The sequence below is a fragment of the Peromyscus leucopus genome, chromosome 11 (genome assembly GCF_004664715.2).
Source record: "Peromyscus leucopus breed LL Stock chromosome 11, UCI_PerLeu_2.1, whole genome shotgun sequence".
Lineage (NCBI taxonomy): Eukaryota > Metazoa > Chordata > Mammalia > Rodentia > Cricetidae > Peromyscus > Peromyscus leucopus.
This window is the reverse complement of record NC_051072.1, coordinates 20,983,989-21,006,201: the sequence shown is the minus strand read 5'-3', so window position 1 is coordinate 21,006,201 and position 22,213 is coordinate 20,983,989. Positions and strand designations below refer to the sequence as shown.

General features: G+C 42.7%; 1 protein-coding gene across 4 annotated transcripts in view; it reads right to left on the bottom strand.

The window, feature by feature from the left end:
- Npr3 (natriuretic peptide receptor 3) overlaps positions 1–22,213 on the bottom strand; it is a 70,302-nt gene that overhangs the window by 14,530 nt on the left and 33,559 nt on the right. For all 4 annotated transcript variants that reach the window (XM_028884423.2, XM_028884420.2, XM_028884421.2 and 1 more), the window contains exon 4: positions 3,492–3,627. In XM_028884423.2, coding sequence (XP_028740256.1) covers positions 3,492–3,627 — 136 coding nt within the window. The remainder of the gene's footprint in view (positions 1–3,491; positions 3,628–22,213) is intronic.

Sequence of the window (22,213 nt, the reverse complement as noted above, 5' to 3'; positions counted from 1 at the left end):
TTGTGTCCCCACACACCAGTTTCTCGGTGTATTGTGCACCAATTCTGGGAAATGTGACTTTGTCCTAATATGCCCCCTATTTGATGTCTGCCCCTCAGCTGAATCAGGAAGAGGCAAAACAAGTTCATCAAGGAAGGTTTTCCACCCCAAGCAACTGCTTGTCTAAAATGAAAGCTGTCGCTCTTGTCTAGAGTAATACATGGTGCTCACTGAAACCACTGTAGAGAAAAGAAACCTACCAGTAGCTACCACAGCTACTACCCAGACAACCCTAGCTAGAGTTCCACTCCTTCCTGCTGTCCTTCCCTTTTAATATCTGAGGACAAGCTGAGGCCATGGAGTGTAGAGGGGACCATCCTGTACTCCTCTCTCAAATCCAGATTTGGCTTTGTTCTTGTCATTGAAACGTCTCACTCGTGTGATTACAAGTAAGTATAGGTATACTCCTACCTACTAAAGGGCTCACAGGACAAGTTGGCATGATGCAGAACTGAAAAGGCCCTCTTCACTTAACTTACCAACCTCCTTACAGAGCAAATGGGGTACCGGAGGATGCAGACTCCTGCTTCCTGTTTCCCCAGTCTGCACTCTGTGTTTCGAGTTCTCAGAAGATGCTCGCCAGCATGCTACAGGTTATGTGCTACAGAGCAGCCATAAGACATATCATCTCCATGGAAACTAAAGTGGCTTTCTGTGTCAGCAGGTTTCCGGGTCCATGGGTCTGGCCCCAGGGCATCTTGAACATTGGGTCCCATCATACCGCCCCATATATTCAGATGTCAATCAATCACATAGATCTCCCAGCTCCTCGGGGAACAATCTCCTACCACATCCACTCAGATTGCAATGCATTTGCTGCCTCCTCTGGGGCATAGTCTCCTAAGATGACCTCTGTCACCCTCAGGTCCCAATCAGCTGCCATGTTCAGAGGCCTTTCCTTGACAGCTCTAACCCAGCAGTCTCACCCCACCACTTTTTGTCTCCCTACTCTGCTTCCTTTTACAGGCCCTGCAGTGGGGGTGAGGAGATTGCCTGTTCCTACACACACACATTTGCATGTAAGATAAACTGATTATCTGTGTTCGCTGCTTCATCTCCGGCTCCTTGAACAGTGCCTGCGATGTCATAGATGCCTGTTGAATGTATCAGGCGAATGAATAGAAAATTGATGCATGCTCCAGGAACCAGCTCGTGCCAGTTTGGAATGTTGGTGAGGTAAAAGGAAAACAACGCTGCCCTTATATACACTATTGACAAAAAATATAGATTAGCAGAATTTTCTATAAGATGTTAGACAAATAGCCCTGAACACATACTTACAAGTAACATTATACTGACTGAACACATTATACTTAAGAATATGTGTGTATACATATATGTACATAGATATATACAGATATGCATATAGTAATAACTAGTGAAAAATGAAAGAGGCCATGAATGTGAAGGAGAGCAGGAAGGAGTATATATTAGAGTTTGGAGGAAAGAAAGAAAAAGGAAAATGTTGTAATTATTGGTGAGAATGCAAACTTGTACAGCCACTTTGGAAATTAGTATGATGGTTCCTCAGAAAACTGGGAATCAATCTACCTCAAGACCTAATGATACCACTCTTGGGCATGTACCCAAGGAATGCTCAATCATACCAGAAGGACACCTGCTCAACTATGTTCATAGCAGCATTATTTGTAATAGCCAGAACCTGGAAATAACCTAGATGCCCTTCAACTGAAGAATTGATAAAGAAAATGTGGTACATATACACAATGGAGTACTACTCAGCAGAGAAAAACAATGACATCATGAAATTTGCAGGCAAATGGATGGAACTAGAAAATATCATCCTGAGTGAAGTAACCCAAACCCAGAAGGACAAACATGGTATGTACTCACTCATAAGTGGATACTAGACGTAAAGCAAAGGATAACCAGAGTATAATCCCAAAAAAAATTAAAAGAGGCCATTTGGGTGGTAAATTAATCAACAAGGCCTATCAAAAAAAAAAGAAGACTGGCAATATTCAATACACTTTATAAAGCACCAGCATACTTTGAGACTCAAATCCCTCACCATTAGAAATGTTCTCTGTGAGAAATATCCACAAAAACTCATCAAGGTGTGCAGGAGCCTTTGACACCATATTGCAGAATAACAAAAACTATAACTAACTGAAAGAAACACCAGTCCAAGGTAGATTAGAAGCTGAGGGTGGTGTAATCCAAGTACTCAGGAGGCAGAGGCAGGAGGAGGGCCTCGTGTTTAAGGCAGTCTCATGTATATAAGCAAGTTCCAGGTCAGCCAGAACTGCGTAGTAAGACCCTGCCTCAAAACAAATAAACAAAAAGAATTAAGGAAATTATTATACAGCAGAATCACATTTAACTCTCATTTTAAAATATGTTAGATCTATGAGTGTTATTGTGTGCTATCAGAAAGCATAGCACACCTCTGGCGTCATCTCGAAAATTGTTGACAGCGATTGCATTGGAGAAAGGAGGTGAGAAGCGAAGTTTTCACTTTTTATTTTGTACATTTTTATATTGTTTAAGCTTCCAGCCAAGAATAGTCTCATCTTTAAATGTCAGCATAGGTTGCTGGAATGATGAGATAATATGCTTTTTGTTTTTATTATTACACTTTTCTGTTTTTGTTGTTTTACTTTTGTTTTTGTTTTTTAGCAGCAATTAATATTCACTACTTTGAAAGTCAATAAAAGCAGAGGGCATGGACCTTCTAACCAGCTCTAACTGCCAGGTTGAATATGACAGCTAACATCTTCTGCATTTCACTGAAACTGACATGGTCTGAACACGGGGATGTACACCTGGATTAACACGCTTTTGAGCCTGACTACAGATCTTCCACACTGATTGTTCTACAGTGAATACAGCTTATGTTAAATGTGTTTTTTTTTTAAGTACACAGGGCTATGGAGATTCCTCTGTTGGTAAAGTGCTTACTGTACAGGCATGATGATCCAAGTTCTGACTCTCAGCCCCATGTGGAAAGCTGGGCACAGTGGTTCACATCTGTAACCCTTGTGCTGGCAGGGGCAGAAACAGGTAGGTCTCAGGAGCTTGCTGCCCAGCCAATCTAGCCAAAACAGTGAGCTCCAGATTCAATGAGACACTGCCTCAAAAACTAAGTCAGAGAACAATAAAACCTGACGTGAAGCCCTAGCTTACACACACACACACACACACACACACACACACACACACACACACACCGTAGTAAGTATAAGTATTGTCTAAATAAACAAGGAATGAAACAGTTTTTAATGAAGTAAAATTTGCTCAAAGCATGCTCACATGCATTACATTGTTTGATCTTATTTTTACAAGCCTGTGAGGTGAGTTGGCTTATTCTCCATGCTTTAAACCTGGAAAAAGCAAGTCTCCAGAAAGGGTCTTTGTTGCTGCAGAAAGCAATCACAGAAGCAGAGGCTCATTTGGCTGCGGCGTTGCTGCCATGGAAACCGAATCCCTACCTTCAAAAGTCCTGTTCCAGGTCTGCTGGATGATTTTCCCTCCATCCTTCTTGCTGTAGCCAGCTCTGAGTACTTCGTGTAAAGCCAGAACATAGAGGAGGATGGCATCATGGAACCCTTCCACAAACATGTTCACCTGCAAAGGAAACCCACTGAGTAAGCCTGGGAACCTGATGATTCATGGTCATCAATGGCACAGCAAGCAAAATGGTCCACCCTGAGTCTGCAGGTGTGAGATCAATGGAGGAAGTGGGCAGAGCTATGAAAAGTAACTACCAAGAGTCTTATCATGTTTTCCTGGCACTAAGTAGGAAAAAACCCTTCCTGACTTGAGAATTTACAGAGCAAACACGACATTACAGAAGTCAAAGCAATCATCCTGTTGTCCAGGTTAATTATTCCAGGAACTTCGACCCTCTTTTCATGCAGTTCCCCTTCTGCCCACATCTTCCATCAGCCTCAACTCAGCATGAGTCCAGCTCCCTGGTGAATCTGCTCCAACTTCCACCACCTATATGATCTCTTTACACTCTGAGTGTAGGACACATGGACAGAACAGCAGTAACTGGGCAAGTTGAGGCAGAGAAGTCCAAGAGTTTGAGGCCAGCCTGCACTACATGGAAAGATCTTGTCTCAAACTATCAAAACAAAACAAAAATGTAGGTATCCATTTGTTCAAACTTATTGGCAATAACGCAGCAGTCTCTCTTTCTATCCTCTGCCAAGCTCCAAGGGCAGAATGGATGCATCTTGACCGTTGATACATTTTGTTCAATCTCTGGCTCAGGAAGGGTATCCTTGCTCTCCATATACTTAGTTTCATGAATGGAAACACTGTCCATTGAACTTAGGGAAGTTCTTCATCATGTTGAGTTTTGTTTCATTAATTGGTACCCGTGCACATGGTGTAGAACCTTCTTTAAGGATAATTGCAAGAATCATATGGGATCACAGCATAAAGTGTTTGGTGGGTATCAAGTATTCAGCAACTAGTTTCATGGATCGTGTGATGTTCTTGGTACTGTACTTGAGTCTTATTCAGAATACAGTGAAAAGACATAAAATAGAGCAGTTAGTGTTATAGACTGGGGAAGGATGATAAAGAGAAACTTGATGGTGGTGGCAAAAGCTGAATGTAATTCTGAAAATGAACAGATGTTTGGAAGGGCGAAAGGTTGGAGAAAAGACTCTGAGTAGAGTCATGTGGCAAAGGTCTGTCCTGACCACTGCTACATTAAAAACAACTGTTCTGTTGGCCTGAAGCAAGAAGGGCAAGCTACATGGACAAGCAGCAGAAACTCGGACCCCTGAGATCAAGTCCTCCTTGGGGAACTTAGACTGTCCTTAGTAGGCATCTGATCACTTGACTTAAATGCTCCTCCTTAGAAAGATGGTGAGTCCCTTCCAGTAGGTCCTGCTGCCACATTCACACCTTTACAACATAAACTGGAGGGAAGTGAGCAAGATCCACCTTGAAACACTGGGTGACTTACAAACTCTGTACAGAAGGCACAAAATATTCACACCTTGTTTCAAAAGTCCGAGTTAGTGACAGAAAGTCGTGGCTACAGGAAGAATTGGGGACTCCTCAGAGGACACTGGGAGATGCTTCTGGGAGAAACTGCCTGTCCTGTCACTCTTCAGAGGAACCCAGAGGAAAAGTGCCTCCACTAACCTTCTGTGTGGCCTGACTCTGGGGCATACTCACAAATGGTGTCTCCTGGTTCAAAGGCACACTCACAGACGGCGATCCCTGTTTCAAGGACACACTCACAGACAGTGTCCCCTGTTTCAACGGCACACTCACAGACGGCATCCTTTGTTTCAAGGGCACACTCACAGACAGTGTCCCCTGTTTCAAGGGCACACTCACAGACAGCATCCCCTGTTTCAAGGGCACACTCACAGTGTCCCCTATTTCAAGGGCACACTCACAGAGAGCAGCTCAATGTTCAGCTTCATTTGTCCTCATCCCAACCCTTGTTGAGTCCTGTGTTGCGCTAGAGGAACAAATATTTCAGATTTGCCGAAGCCCAGAGCCTGGGCTGCTCCAGCTCTGCCTTTCCTAGCTGTGTTCCTACCTCCTTCTGGTCCTTCAGTTCCTCTTCTAGGAAATGAAAGAATGACAGGACCTTCCTCCTGAGATTGCTATCATTTTCTCTGACTTGGGAAACGCAAAGGACTTCAAACAGCTTCTGCCGCCATCACTGTTATTGTCGCCGTTGTCTAGAGATGAGGAGTTCCAAACCCAGGGATTCTGCCTAGCTTCTAATTCCAAATAGCAACATTCAAAAAGTGACCTACCTTAATGACCCATTTTATACTTAATGGAAAGTAGGATTCCTCTTTCGCACTCTGGTGCCCCAGACAGATCTCTTATAACATCATGATCCTAATGATGCCTAGTAGAATAGCACTGTCCAAGATGGTCTGTCCCAGACAGAGAGGTGGAATATAGGACAGGTTCAAGTACACAGAGATCTTGTAGTTAGCAACTAGCTGGATCCACAGTCTACTCCTAACCCAGGTACCTCACACAGTCTCTCAGTCTCCTGATTCCTCATTTGTGAAGTAAAGGACTTGACATAGCACTGGATCACCTGACAGTTTTTCTGGAGACTAAATGAATTAGAGTATTAAGACACCTAAGAAAGTTCTGGAGATGATGAAAGCCTTGGGCAGATCTTGGCTCTTACTCTGAGCTGTCAAACTTAAGTCTCCGAGATGCTATTTTCTTAGGCAAAGAATGCTATAGAAATAACATCAACCAGTCAAAGATAATTTTCAGCGGCCTTGAATATGCTAATTTAATTTTCCAAAGGAATACAAAATTTTCACTTAGACCATGAAGTCATCATGATTTGAGAAAGCACGCATGCTGGTGAATTTTAATAGGTAGACTTAAGCTGTTAAATTTAATTCTCAAGACATGATCATTTCCCCCCACACGTCTAGCCTCTCTTTCATAGCTTTATAGAAATCACCTTGCTGCAGCGGAAAGTCATGGAACCATAGTTGCGACACATGGAGGATGTAGATGCCTCAAGGAAGCTCTAGGTTTTCTTTATTTTCCTGACGCTATTGACTACTAATGACTGACTTCAGGAGAAGGAGTCGTTTCTCCAGTGCCAGAACCACTGCCAAGTTCCAGTAAATAACGTCCCAACCCTGCTCATGCAAGTAGCCTTAATGAAATTTAATGGGTTACAATTTTTTAAAAGATGTGGAACTAGAAAGGGAATGTATTCGGTAAAGTGGGAGCACAGCAGTCATAGGAGAGAAATAAGAGGGGGTAACAATGGACATGAAAATGACCAAAATGCATTAAATATATGCATGAAATTGTCAGAGTAGTAAGTACTGGAAAGGGGAGGACCATTGTTGTGCTCAGTCTTCCTGAATTTTATTCTTGCATGTCATGCTCTGTAAATTCCTGTTCCTGGGGTACCTAGGGCATTCCTGCTTAAAATATGACATGAGCTCCTGGGTCTTGTCATCATCATCACCATCCTTCATCATCATCCTTCTATCCTCCTCTCTAAATCCTCACCCAGGGACACGATACTGATATTGGCTACTCAGAGTACTGGTCATGCAACCTATGCCCATGCCCTAACTGGTCCTTCCCATTCCTTCCCTCTTGATGTATCTTCTCCCATCAAGCACAACAGGAAGAATAATCGTCTGCCCAAGAAGGATGAACTTGGATTGTGTTTGTCCTAACAAGTTCGATGCCGAAACAGGACAGACAGACTCTGGACATAAACTCTGGTCTGAAGTCTCCTAGTGTCTTGATTTGCAGGTGGATCACTACAGTTACCTCCTGCCCTCTCGAAGTGGCTGAGTGTCACCCTCTCCCTTCGGAGGAGGAGGATGCTGACCCTGTCGAGGCTGCCGGCACCCTGGCCTGCTGCGGAGGAGATTTCATCACACCTACCTCATAGGCCCTTGAGTCAGGAGCAAAACCCCAGAGTCTGTCTTTTCTCGAGGAGAACATTCTCACTCTCACATGTGGTTTGTTTTTTTGTTTTCAGTGGGAGGGAAGCCCGTTAGCACATTATAACCACTGTAAATCGCAAGTGCAAATTAAGGAGAAAAATAGAGGTGGGGGTGGGGGGAGACAGTATTAAGTCGTATTAGGAACACTTTCCTTTGGACCTCCAGACTAGAAGGAACCAGGTCAACTTGGTCTGCCTCCCTGACTCCGAACAGAACAACACTTGAACCTCAGGGCCCTGGTTGGGACCCAGCACACTGTTGTTACCGATCACAGGAAATGGGATTCCCTTACCCAAGCAACTTGTTTGGGTGTTCGTCATCTGTTTTCGTTACGTAAACACCCTGTCAAAAGCAGCTGAGGGAAGGAAGGATTTATTTTGCCTCAGAGTTCAAGGGGTCAGCTCATCACGGAGGCAAAGTCCTGGTAGCAGCCGCATGAGGCGGCTAGTCACATGGTGGTCGTCAGGAAGCGGAGAGCAATGAGTGCTGGTGTTGGGCTAGCTTCTTCCTTTGGATGTAACCCAGTGCGCAAGTCCAGGGAAGCTGACACTCCCCTTTAGTGCGGCTTCTCCCACCTCAATTAGACAAACCCTCCCGGGCATGTCTAGAGGCTTACCTCATCTAAATAATCTCTTACGGGTATGCCCAGAAGCTTGTCTCTCAGAGACTCCAGCTCCTCTGGAGCCGACAATCAAAACCCACCATCACAGCACCCTTTGAGCCAGAAAATCCTCCCTTCACACCACTTGCTGAGGTCTTAAATTCCTAAATGCAGCCACTCCCTGGCTAGATAATGAACAACATGGATTAAGAAAACACGACAGTTTACAATTCCCCACCAGACGGACTCACTGTCCCACACAGAGAGGCTGTACACATGGAAGTCATGACAAGACCTCTGCCCTGCCAGCAATGTTAGCCACATTCTTTGGAGAAAGAAGAAAGCCGAATGGAGGAAGCCGAATAAAAGGGATCATATTTGTCCTTTTTCAAATGAGGGTAGATAGACCTGGGATTCATAGCACGGCCCCCTCTATTACACAGCACAGCATCTTCCCCATTCTCTCTGGGGAGGCAAACTCATGTTTAGGCGAATTCCTGAATGTTTGTGAGTAAGGAGAGCATGCTGCCTGCTTCAAACGCTGTGTATCACGAGAGAGGCCTGTAAAATCAGAGTGCCTGGATACCGAAAAAGTCCGTAAAGCTCTCAGGTGGAAGCTGTTGGAAGAAAACTCCCAGAGGCAAGGGTTGAGCTAGACTGTCCTGGGGTTTTGCTTGTGGCATTCACATGAACTCAAGCATGTCACAAGGTGGTTCTGTCTTCCTTACCACAAACCGTTGGTTCTCAATGCAAATGAGGAAAGCTGTGGGTGTTAATGTCTCTGAAAAAAAAAAAGACATGCCTTCTAAGCTCTCGTGCAGCTGAAGATGACATAGAGGAAAGAAGTGGAATTTTGAAGGAGAGTTAGTAAGAGGTGAGCCACGGACTGTTCTTCCCCCTTCACGGTTAACAAGGGCAGCATCACCTTGTCAAATGGACATTATAGTGAGACCTTGAAAGTGGGTCTTGTCCAATGCCCATGTACCACTGACACAGCAGATATCAGGAGTGGCTTGGGAATGCTACATGGGTAGCTCAAAGGCCAAAGATCACTTTACGTTTGAGAAACACTTGATACATCACTTCTTTATTGTTTATACTTTAAACTTTATGTACACTTTATATTTCAAAAATACATTACCTAGGGCTGGAAAGACAACTCAGTGGATAAAATGAAGCAGGAGAACGGGAGTTTGGATCTGCAGAACCCACATGATGCCGGGTGGAAATGGTGGCTCACCTATAAGTCTATTGCTCAGATGAGGACCGGAGTTTGGATCTGCAGAACCCACATGATGCCGGGTGAACATGGTGGCTCACCTGTAAGTCTATTGCTCACATGAGGACCAGAGTTTAGATCTGTAGAACCCACATGAATGCTGGGTGGACATGGTGGCTCACCTGTAAGTCTATTGCTCAGATGATGGAAGCAGGATCCCTGGCCAATTAGCTGCACTGGCTGTTTAGGCAAGCTCTGGGTTTAATTGAGAAACTCTTCCTCAATGAATAAGGTAGGGAACTACTAAGGAAGACTTTCTGCCATCAACCTCGGGCCTATACATACGTATGTGCACATATGCAAACACACATGTTTACCTCCATGCATACACACACCACATAAACGTACTCTATGTATTATCCATTTTCATTCAATTTCCCTTTAAGTCATGAGGCTAAAAGTCTATATAGCCTTGCAACGGTAGAAAGTACCATGTTCCGACTACCAGACTCTTCCCACTCTCGCTCTGACTGACTGATGCCCTACTCTTCTGTGCCAGTCTTGTCTTCATAAAACTCACCCTCGATCACTTGCTGACTTAATTCAGCCTTGGGGAAGTTAATCTAAACATTGCACACCTTACCTTTCATGGATTCTAAGAAAATAACGCATGTAGCTTCTTGAAGTTCAGACATCTTACCAACAACGGAGCTAAGGTGAAGTGTAAATCTAATTAATCTTATCAATAAAAACCAGGAGTCAGATATCAGGGTAAAACCTGAAAGATCAGAGAAGCAAAGGAGCAGCCACCAGTGACTTCCTACCTCGTCCATTCTTCTGACCAACTACCAGAGAGTAGTTGCCTGTTTACAGGGGGAGAGTTTCTTCTCCCCCATCACCTAGAACACAACGGATTAGAAAAAAAATGAATTTGAAAGACCATAAAATAATGTCCCCATTCATCCCTCATAATGACTGGAATGACAGTGTGGACTTATCCTGAGGGCTACAAGACTGGTATGTGGAACTCATTGACCTGAACAAACACTAGCAAGGAAATCTACCCAGGTCTGCAGAAGAAGAGCAATGAATGGGATTCTAGGGCTTCACACTGGGAGTTGGCAGACACAGGCCACCAGTGGCAATGACCTTTTTATGCACTTCCAATGTTCACATGGGGAACTGCATCATCTGATATGTTTGTCCTTTGAATGTATCATACACACACACACACACACACACACACACACACACACACACACACAATTTATAGATGTATCTCATCACTCATGTTACCAGAAGGCTTAGTTGAAAAGGAATATCCATAATGACATAATTGTCACTAGCTTTCAGATGAGCCAGTGAGTGATATCTTTCCTTAGCCTTGATATCTCACCTATATACAGGTAGACGTCTCTGGAAAGCTGGTGACTCAGCCCCCACATGACTATGTGGAATCCACATGATCTGTGTCCTTTTCAAGGCAGGACGCTCAGATGGGTACAACAGGTACCATGCAAGGCCGTGACAAAGATACCCAGAAAGGAAGAGAGGAGAGACCGGGCAGAGGCAGACAGGAAGGTCAGAGAGAGATTAAGGTCGAGGTGCCAGGGCCTGCTGTCCTCCACAAATACCACAGAAGGGTCTTTTCAGTTGCTATAGGACTAACAGTTTTGGTGACCTCTTCCTCCATCACCCCTGCCAGCCTAGGATTGCAGCAGCTTGGCATCCTTTACTGGTTTTCCTCAAGCCCTCCTCCTCCATGCCCACTTGTGTGCAAACAGTGCCTTTATTAAGTTCTGTTATTTTCCATGTCTTCTCTTTCCTCCCGGGGACACCATAGATGTGCCTACCTTCTGTGGTCCACTTACACTTGTTCTTACTGAAACTTTCTCTGGCCAGTCAACCCCTCCTCTCTTCTGCGACTACATGACATACAAGTTTGTATTGTTTCTCTCATCAGTCTCCAAATTTGGCGTGTGTGCGTGGCTGTGTACCTAGCACCACACAGCCACAGAGTGTGCAAAGCACATCGCAAGCATGGTTCTTTTCCTAGGTCCAAGGCCCAGCGTCTGATACAGAAACTGCACTCACTCGAGCTGACACCACTGTCACCTGTCACTTCTTGCTCCTCTCACCTGTGCCTGCCTCTAGCATGCCACTTTTCTCGGTTGCTTGCTAATATTTTATAGGTTACTAAATGCTGTAAACCAGGGGAAGAAGTCACAGGGCTTGTTACATGTTTAACATGAGGGTAAAGCAGGCATTGTCCCTGGGACTCTGGAGGCTGAGACCCTGAACTGTTGGAGCCCCCAGGTTTGAGGCCAGTCTAGGCAATATAGTGAGAGCCCATCTTAAAAATCAGAACAGACACAGAATAAATGGTTTCACAGCTAGAATTTGAGGGCCTCTCTCATGATCAAAGCAATAAATTACATTGTGTTTTAGCTGTTCAAAGGCCTTCTTTTCACATTGTTGGTTGAGAAGGCTGTGGTGTTGGTTCTACACCTGCTGCTGAAGGGAAGGACTTCTAGAGCAACACTGGGAGGCTCGTACTGAAAGTAGCAAGTTCAACTGGTGAATTAGGGAGCTGAATTTCTACTTAAGAGATCTCCTCCATCAAGTTTGCTACCAAAATAATAAAACCAAATTAATTACCACTGCCTCCATAGAAATCCCAGTGGTCTACATTTTGGAAATTATGTATAAATGAAGTAAAAGAATTATGGTAGCTTTGGAGCATGCTACATTGTGACTGTTTGCCTACAGTGTGAGATTTGTATAAAGATAAACACAACAATAGGACAAAGTAAGCAATCTAAAATCCTACAGACTTATACAGTCATCTGAGTTTGACTAAGGCACTTGAGCAACTCAATGGGGTTGTGGGGGAATGAGAATCTTTTCAGTACATAGTAGGACTAAAAAAAAAAAAGATGGGAAAAAACTAAAATCTGACTCTCACAGAAGATACAAAAACTCATTTGAGATGAATCATAGACATAAGCATGCTGGCTAAAACTTTTATCAAGTCTGAAAGAAAATAAAATGTCATTGTGATTTTGGTGCTGGCAAATTTTTGTTAAAGAGAAAGCACAAAAGGACTAAACATTTAAAAATGTCTTTAAAAAAAAAAGTCGGGCTGGGGAGATGGCTTGGTGTTATGTGACTGTCACACACATGTGAGAACCTGAGTTCAGATCCCCAGAAACCCACAGGACACAGAAGTATGCACCTGTACTCCCAACATGCCTACGAGGAGGCAGAGACAGGAGAATCCCCAGGATCTGTGTCATTGGCCAGTTGGCCTGAAGGACACAGCAGCGATCCAATAAACGACCGTGCTTCAGACAAGGGGGCGGGGAAGACCTACACTGGAGGTTGCCCTCTGACCTCCACACACACCCCAGAGCACACACATGCGAGGATTCACACACATGGACATGTCCCATATACAATGAACAGATAAACAAACGCTTGAAAATAAATACTGCCAAAAAGCAAACAAAAAACTGAGACAAAATATCCATTAGAGAGACATCTGATTTACACGCAGAATAATTTAAGAACAGCTTTTTGTGCCAGGAGCAAAAAGAAACAACCTGTTTAAACAAGCAGCCCACATCAGCAGACAGGTCACCGAAACGACACAACCAGCAAGCGCCTGCAAAGAGACCCCACGCCTCAGGGCATCAGAGGAACAGAACCGAAACGCATGAGGAACAGCTTTACACCCATCAAATCGCTAAGGTAGAAAGGCTGGTGCCGCGGAGTGTGGCTGCAGCTGCAAAATGACAGTAGCCCTCACACTGCTTCGAGGAATGTGAAATGGAACTCCTTGGTCAGTTTCTTACAAAATTAAGTATGTATCAATGCTACTAACCCAGCAGTTTCATTCCAAGTGATTTATGCAACAGAAGTAAAACATACATCCACCAAAAGATTCATACACATGCTCACCACAGGTGTGACCAAAACAGTGTCAAGCTGGAAAAAAAAAAAATACATCCACTAAAAGAATAAGCAAACCCATGGTGTGTTTATATGAGAGAATGTAATGTGGCCATTACAAGAAGAATAAAATATAAATTCCTGTGACAGGATGCAAAACTTCAGAAGCACCATATGGTACAGAGGAAGCCATACAAGTATACAGGATTCCACGCCTACAGTATGTGCTGTGCGAATTTAGAAACTAGCAAAAGTAAAGCACGAAAATAATAATGGTGGGAGGTAGGCAGAAAGCAACATGAAGGGTGTGTGTGTGTGTGTGTGTGTGTGTGTGTGTGTGTCCGTACACACACAAATGCAAATGTCCTGTGTTCAATGGAGTGGTAGTTATATGTATGTATCAAATGTATATTGTATGCTATGGATTTAACTTTACATAAGTTTTAAAAAATAATAGTTTATATTCTAGACACACACTAAGATACTCACAGGTGTAATGCTGGCATTGCCTCAGATTACCGGGGTCTGAGGTGGGTTAGCATTACACTGGAAACTGGATGTCTGCTCACTGCAGGAGCATGCTAAGTGGTGAGCACACAGAATCTCACATTAGTGGGCTCTCTATTTTTGGAAGGACTTTTTGCTTTTGTTTGTTTGGGTTGATGCTGCTCTTGCTGCCATTGCCACTGCTGCTATTAGAAACAGAACGTTACTCAGTACCCAGAGCTGGCCTTGAACACACAGTGTAGCCTAGACTGCCTTTCAGCTTATGGCAATCCTTCTGCCTCGGTACCCCCAGTGCTAACACAATAGGCACAGGCCACCACTCCAAGCCTTTTTTTTTTTTTTTTTTTTTTTTTTTTTTGGTTTTTTCAAGATAGAGTCTCTCTGTGTAGCTTTAGAGCCTGTCCTGGAACTCACTTTGTAGACCAGGCTAGCCTCAAACTCACAGAGATCCTCCTGCCTCTGCCTCCCAAGTGCTGGGATTAAAGGTGTGCGCCACTACAGCCCGGCTCCAAGCCTTCTTTACAAGGCTTCTTTATTAATCAATTCCCAAATTGGGGGTGGGGGGGAAGGCCCAGAAATTTCTGAAAGCTTTTCTTTAGGTGATGGGTGTGTTTAAAACATTTGAAAATCCTAACAATAAGGTCAGCTCTTTTCATTCATTTCTGTGCTGAAACATTTTTTAAAGATACCTACAGGTCTCAAGTATCAACTTAAAAGAATAGGCCAACAGATCATATCTCATTTTAAATCCATTCTTAATGAATTCTTTAAACCATTGAGTAGACCACTGTAAAGTAGTAAAATAGCCACAAGTAAGGAGCTCTGAATGAAGCTATCTCACGGGAGCAAAGTGGCAGGTGGATGATATTCAGGCCCAGTTGCCAATGGCAAACTACCAGTAGAAGCCTGTCACTCAGGTGATGGGGTGCAGCCAGACACAGAAATGGAGTGTCATCCATAGAGAAAATGTCACCTCTGCCTGGAGATGAATACATGTGCTACACACACACACACACACACACACACACACACACACACACACACACAATGTGTTTACAGAGAAAGGGGCCAGAGGAAGAAGCTTGCAAAATAGCAATACTTGTGGAGCAAGTGGTTAAAAAAAAAATCCATCAAAGAAGACTTGACACACAGATCTAGTTAGAAAACTTGCACATAGTGGTGCTCGGGCAGCCGAGGAAGGAGCAAGTTTCCAAATTAGAGAAATATCTTTCCAAATAACTCTTTTGAGGAGGCCCTTCACAGGAGCTTTTATATCACTGTCCCCCAGCCATGTCTAATGCATTCCTGCAAGTTTGTGCTCCTCTTATTTGTCTCAGTTAAAAGACTTACTGGTCCTTACCAATCAAAAGCCACCCGCCCAGGCACTGGGCTGTCCTCAGAGTACCCAGGGCGACACTTTGTCTCAAGGAGGAGCTTAGTAAGTGCTCAATGGTGTCCACAAAGGCCCAGTCAGCAAACATCTTCAGGCTCAACTACATATCCCTAGGGACACATAGGTCAAGTGGGTGGTTGGTACAAAGGTTCAGGCACTTAGAGGACACCCAATAAATGAGACAGCCCTCAATCTGGTCAATCCAAGGAGAGGTCAAATGGTTACCATCAATATATGCCACCTCTGAGTATGGAAAAGGAGAAATGCCCAAAGATCACAGTGTATAGAGTCTATACTATTAAAGGGCTCAAATTAATATGTTAATATGATCCAGGACTTCTAAATAAATAACTCCAATCTCTTTAAGATCTTTAGGATATGATAGCAGCACAGATATCTGACTTTATTCCCCCATAGAGATAGCAGAGTGGAAGAGGTAATTGATAAAAGGTCTCAAATTAAAGCCAAAAGTCAAATTGTTATATCAAATATAAAAATCCCTACCTCTAAATCACAATCCATGGGGCCAACATTTTTAGATCATTATCAAATTAAATAAGTTTGCTCCAATGGGGGAAAGAGCACATACAGACTAATTTATAATAATATCCCAAAGCTCAGCCCACTGTCAAATTGCAAGCTGGTTAAGAGGGTTGAATCCTGAGTAGTATGTTATTCTGTTCTTCCTGTTTAACAATTTGCTGGATCCCAGGAAAAATATCAGCTAAAACTGCCATCACATGCTGCTTGCAGGGCCTGGGGATTTTCTGCTTGCAGTTGCTAGGCTCTTTCGTTTGGCCACCCACACACAGTGCACTTAAAGTTATAAAACCCCTCTCCAATCATTTTTCCTAACTCTTGAGAGTAACTTAATATGATTTTTATCCACTTAACAGATGAAAGTCTCTGGCATATAGGTGCCCTTATGTCATAGGTCATGTTAATGGCCATTGTCTTAGTTTCATTTTTGTTGCTGTGGTATAAATACCCTGACAAAAATGAAATAAGGAAAAAAGGATTGCTAAACTCACAATTCCAGATTGTGGCCCATCAGTATCCAATGGTCCATCAGTACCAGGGATGTCACAGTGACTGGAGCTTGAGAAAACTGGTCATGTTAAATCCACAGTCAAAAGAGAGTGACAGATGCATGCACACTTGTGCTCAGCTCAGTTTCCCCTCTTAGTTATACAGTTGAGGGTCTAGAGAACGGTGCTGCCCACTTTCATGATGGCTCCTCCCACATCAATTAACATAATCATGAAAATCCCTCAGAGGCATGTCCATAGGCCAATCTAACCTAGAATATTCCTCAGTGGATCTCCCTTCTCAAGTAGGTCTACGTTGTGTCAAAATAGCAATTAAAAATGACTATCCATCAACTAACTTCTTAAAATTATTTCTTTGGGTTTTTTTTTGGGGGGATTATAATATAATCCATCATTTCCCTGTTCCCTTTCCTCCCTCCAAACCCTCCCATACACCCCTTGCTCTTTTTCAATTTCATGGCTTCTGTTTCCATTAATTGTTGTAACATACACACATGTATGTATGTATGTATGTATGCTGGTATGTGTGTGTATTCTTAAATATGTAAGTACAACCTAGTCAGTCTGTAAAATGTTACTTGTATGTGTTTTCAGGGCTGACCATTTGGCGTTGTAAAACCAATTGGTGTGTTCTTCCCTAGGGAAGACTATTTCTCCCACTCTCAACACTGCCTACAGTTCTTTGGATATTGTTGAGATTCCTGGACTTTCTCCAACCTCCTCCATGTCAACATAGCTCAGGGATCAATGTGAAAGAAGGGGCAAGAAGATTGTAAGAGTGAGAGAAACAGAGAGTTTGCTGTGAGATTATGTCTCCTAGGAGCTACAGCTTAAAGTCTCACAAACATGTCTGCCTCGTCAGGAGCTGAACAAGGTCAACCAACATGATTGAACCACAACTTTGGGCTCCCCCACCACATGTACCTATGCAGACAGCATCAATGGTTAGGCTTCATGAACCAGATCTCTGGCCTATAGCTACAAAACCCCATTGTCAGCATCCAATATCAGAGTCTTCTCTTAGCCCAGTGGCCAGGGAAGCTGGAAGTAGCCTGTCAGCCTCCTTTGCTTCCAAATTGGAAGTCTGAACATATGGCATTCCCTTCTGTCAAATGATTTGATGAGCAGAGTTATTGTTGCTGTGACACTGAGGTAAAATCAAACTTTCAGGTAAGAAAGGTTAAATTATGAAGGTACCATATGCCTCTAGCCATTGGGTAACTTTATGTGTAGTTCTCTCTGATAGAGGAAGAAGCCCTGACATTCAAAGAACATCACAATATCACCTCTAGATTCATTCACCACAGACCTTCCTTTTCCAGATTCTCCTTTTAAATTCAGTCTTCTGGTGAAGCTAATCTACAGCCCTAACATCCTGGTGTAAAGGAATCCTTACCAAGGGAAGAAGGGATACCAAGACCCTGGAAGACACAAGAAAAAAAATAAGCTGAGCTTCATCCTCTAGTATTTCTCTCCAAGTCCTTCCCACACTCAATTCTTCAAGCTGATGCACATTCTTCCTACAGGTCAAACTGGTCTTATGTCTACAGTATGGATTTGAGGTGATTAGACTTCTCTAAAAAGAATAACATTGCATTTCAGTTGTGAGGAAGTTGCCCAGATGAGCAGGCATGCGTTTCTACTCCACTTAGTAAAAGAAAAAACTCCTTAGCCGTTCAGTTGTGAATAGTTTTGCATGCTATGATGCTGTTTCACTTTAGCCTTTTAGTTGTAAATGGTTTTGCACACCACAATGTTATTTCACTTTAGCCTTTCAGTTGTGAATGGTTTTGCACAACAGAATGCTATTTCACTGTAGCCCTTCAGTTGTGGGTGGTTTTACACACCACAATGCTATTTCACTTTAGCCCTTCAGTTGTGAATGGTTTTTGCACACTACAATGTTATTTCACTCCTGAATATTTGAGTGTGGTGTCACCACTGCTGCAAAATGTCTTTGTGGCTCAAGTTAGTTGTATCACTACACATACTAACAACAACACAAAACAGAGATTCCTCTTCAAAGGGATGAAGCAGGATGTTTGGCTTGGAAGTCCTTTTGCATAAGTCCCATGCCTCTACTATGCATTTTCAGAGTGTGCTAGGTCAAAAGTTTTTTATAGTTAGAAAGCTACCAATGTGTAACAATCACAAGAAAATGAATACTTATTTATAATAAAAAAAAACATTTTAACCCAGAATATTCCAATTTCTTCAAATAGTCTATTAGTGCTATTCTATGCTATCTCCAAGTTACCCAGATAATTTAAAACAAGTTTTTCCTTGGTTTAAAGGAAAGTGATTTTTTAAGTTCAATATATCTTCATTTAAATGCTTTGAAGGCCAACCAATATTTCTTTAGCTAGAGAAAACCCCTCACAATGCCTCCATCCTCCTGCTTACATTTTCCTAATAAGACTAATCTTATTAAAATGTTGGCATGCAGACTCATCATTCTTATACTGCTTAAAAAAAAAAAAAAAAACTTGAGGTTTGATTTTATTCTCACAAATAAAATTAGCAAGGCCCTCCTGTGTCTGAAAAGGCCTTTTTATTGGGACAAACTATTCCCTGGTTGACTGTGAAGAAAGAGGGTGAGAGCAAGGGAAAGGAGCACCCCTTCTAGGCACTCCCTTCTATTCTGGAGCAGCCCTCACAGAAAGGCTTGACTGTGTGGTGTTGCCAGAAGTGAGCCAGATGCATCTTGCATCAGCTGCATTCTTTTCTCTTTCATTAGTTTGGCTTTTTAAATCTTCAATTAAGAGTATTCAGATCTAATTAAGTCATGTGAGACAAGAAGGCGGTAAAATGTCTAGTCAAGATTTTATTGATGACCTGACAAATTCTCAACTAATGTCACTTCCCACATAGCTTCTGTCCAAAATTAGTGTCAAAACACAACTTAGATCAAATACTGTGGTGGCTAGACCTTTCCCCTCAGAGAAATTACGATACTATTTTTCAATATCTTGAATGTCCCAATATGTCGCACCTAGCCTCTTTAAACAATTATTTACTAAACCCTGCCTCTTTCAAATACTATGCCTAGATAAGCTTCCCATCCCCTAGCCCTACAATCATTTGTGAGCATCAGAGGGAGACCTAGGATAGGGAGCATGCCCCCAGTACACTCCACCCCACCTGCCCCAAAACACTGTTATGCATCAGACTCTCCTGCAGCGCTTGTTTAATTAGTCAAATTTTCAACTTTTAAATAAGGAGGAACAGCAAGCTATGGGTGGCCTGTTAACCACAAATGAGCAAATACCCCCAGGTCATAATATCACCTCCTGCTCAGAATACCTGGTTAGAAATAAAAATAGTATTTACCAAATTCTACCCCAAGCTAAAAACAGATCACACTGAAAACTGTAAAATTCAATTTGAAACCCCAAAGCACTAAGGATCCAGAATTTGTCTTACTATAAAATGGACACCACACATTCTTTTTATTTTTTTCTTTTAATGTTCATTTGTTTGTTTGTTTGTTTGTGAGGGGATACACACAAGGCATGTTGCATATGGAAATCAGGACAATTTGCAAGAGTCCTTCCACCAAGTGCATTCTGGGAATCAAGTTCTGTTCCCCAGAAGAAGCTATGGTTGTAATTAATTAGAGGAATCCTGATCCAGTCTTTAAAATTAAGCTTCAATTCTACATCCGCAAGCCTTGCAGCTCTGTCTTTGCAAATTCATACGAGACACAGAGCATTGCAATTCCCTAACTCGTGTGTCCAACACTGGAGTTTGCCTTTGCAGTCACACAATACAGGCTGGTGGCCAGCTTAGAGCTAAAGAAAAGCTGGTTCTGTACACTTGAAATGTAGAATAAAATTTCCACAAAGCTTTTACGATGTAGTATTACAAACAGCAGAATACTCCACTGTAATAAAGTGTTCCTGCAGTGGTGTGTGTGTGTGTGTGTGTGTGTGTGTGTGTGTGTGTGTGCAAACCTACAGTGGCGTGTGCATGTGGGGACTGGGAGATAATTTTACAATAAAGAATAAATAAATTCCATACTCAGATAAGGACAATGGCATAGCCTTTAAACTAAGACTAGTTAGAAATCACTTTGGGCTTTAAATGGCAGAGACCTGGAAATGGGAAGACTCTCTGAGGTGACGTTAGAATCTCTAGTTGTCCAGCAGAGAAAGCCCCAGCAGTCAAGGTGAATACATGCTCTCTCAGCCTGAACCCACTGCGCTAGTTCAAGATCCAGAACTCTTCCTCCCGGCACAAGGATGACACTGTCTACAGCTCAAGATTACTAAGGAGGTGCCCTCTGCTAGCCCAGATGGTGTTGGAAGGGTGGGGCGCTCTACTAGGGCATTCAAGATGTGTTTATGTTCCCATATGTCTCGACTTTTTTTCCTGAAATTTTTTATTTCACAATGCAGCATCTAGAAAGAGTTTACAAACACTGCCTCACATTGTGATAATTACTATAGCCTCCCAGGACACGAACATCTCCACTTACTTTTATGTAATTATCTTGCAATTAGCATTCATTCAATAATTAATTTTAAAACTGAGTCATCTGAGCTTTTAGAAAACGTACTTTAAAACCTAAAATTCTGCTTCCACAGACAACAACAGGGTTCCTATATTGCTCCTATTCAAGTACCCAAAAGGGGGGCTTTAAAAAGAAGCCAACATAAGAACTAAAATAGAAGGAACAATCCAGCCTCAGACATAAAGCAAAATAAATTTTAGTCTTCATATATCAATATGAGCCTATAAAGAAGACAGTTCTTTTTGCATGAGTTAGAGTTAATGTGTGTTAATTATTGCTTGTGTACAATTGCTTCTGAAGATTTCTAGAAGTGGGGCTGGGGAGATGTTTCAGTGCAAAGATCCCTGCTGTACAAGCCTGATGACTTGAGATCAGGTCTCCTCCAGAGCCAGTGTAAAAAGTGGGAACCATCTGTAACACCAGCATTCATACCACACAACGGGAGAGAAAGACCAGACAATCACCCAGAAGCTACTGGGGCATCTGGCCTACCCAGAGGACACACCCAAGAGGCAAAGACAAGAAAGACCTTGTCTTAAAACAAGATGGAACCACTTGCTCTTTCAGAGGAGCCAGGTTCAATTCCCAGCACCCACGTGGCAGCTCACACCTGTCTGTAACTCCAGTTCCAGGGGATCTCACACCCTTACATAGACACACATGCAGGCAAAGCACCAATGAACATAAAATAAAAGTAAATTTTAAAAAGATGGAAATCAAATACCAACTCCCAAAACTTGCCCTTTGACCTCTACATTCGTGATGTGGCATGGATGCATATACATACATATACACATAAACACAGAAGAAATGGATTGGTGGCACAGGTCTATATTCCAGCTACTCAGGAGGTTGAGGCAGGAAAATTGAAATTTCAAAGCCTACACAGGCTACAGAGTTAGTTCGATGCTAGTTTGAGTAACTTGGAGAGACCTTGCTGCAAAATGAAAGTAGAATGGGGGCTGAGGATAGAGCTCTGTGTTAGAGCACTTGCCTAACATACACAAGGTCTTAAGTTCAAAACGAAGAGTTACACACACACAATCATAGAAGATGGAGGTGTGCTTTTGAGGAAGAGAAAAAAAATAATCTAGTAAGTCAAGAAAAAAAGTAGCCATTAAATATAACCAAATGTAATAAAAAAAAGAATTCTAGACCAAAAAGAAAAGTATTCTCTCTCTCTCTCTCTCTCTCTCTCTCTCTCTCTCTCTCTCTCTCTCTCTCTCTCTCTTCTCTGCCATAAAAGATACCAACATCATTGACACTTGTACTGAGATCCAAAAATGAAGGCAAGACTTCGGTAAACCACACACTCCCTTCAGAATCCCCATAAAATGACAAGTAGGTTTTTACATTATGGAGCCTGCAAGTCTAGCAAGTACATGAAGAAAACTGGAGGTGGAAACATAAAGTTTCAGAAGTGGGGAAAGGGAAACTGGCCAATAGACCTAAGGAACCAAAGTCGAGGCGTGCACAGGAGCATGGTCAGA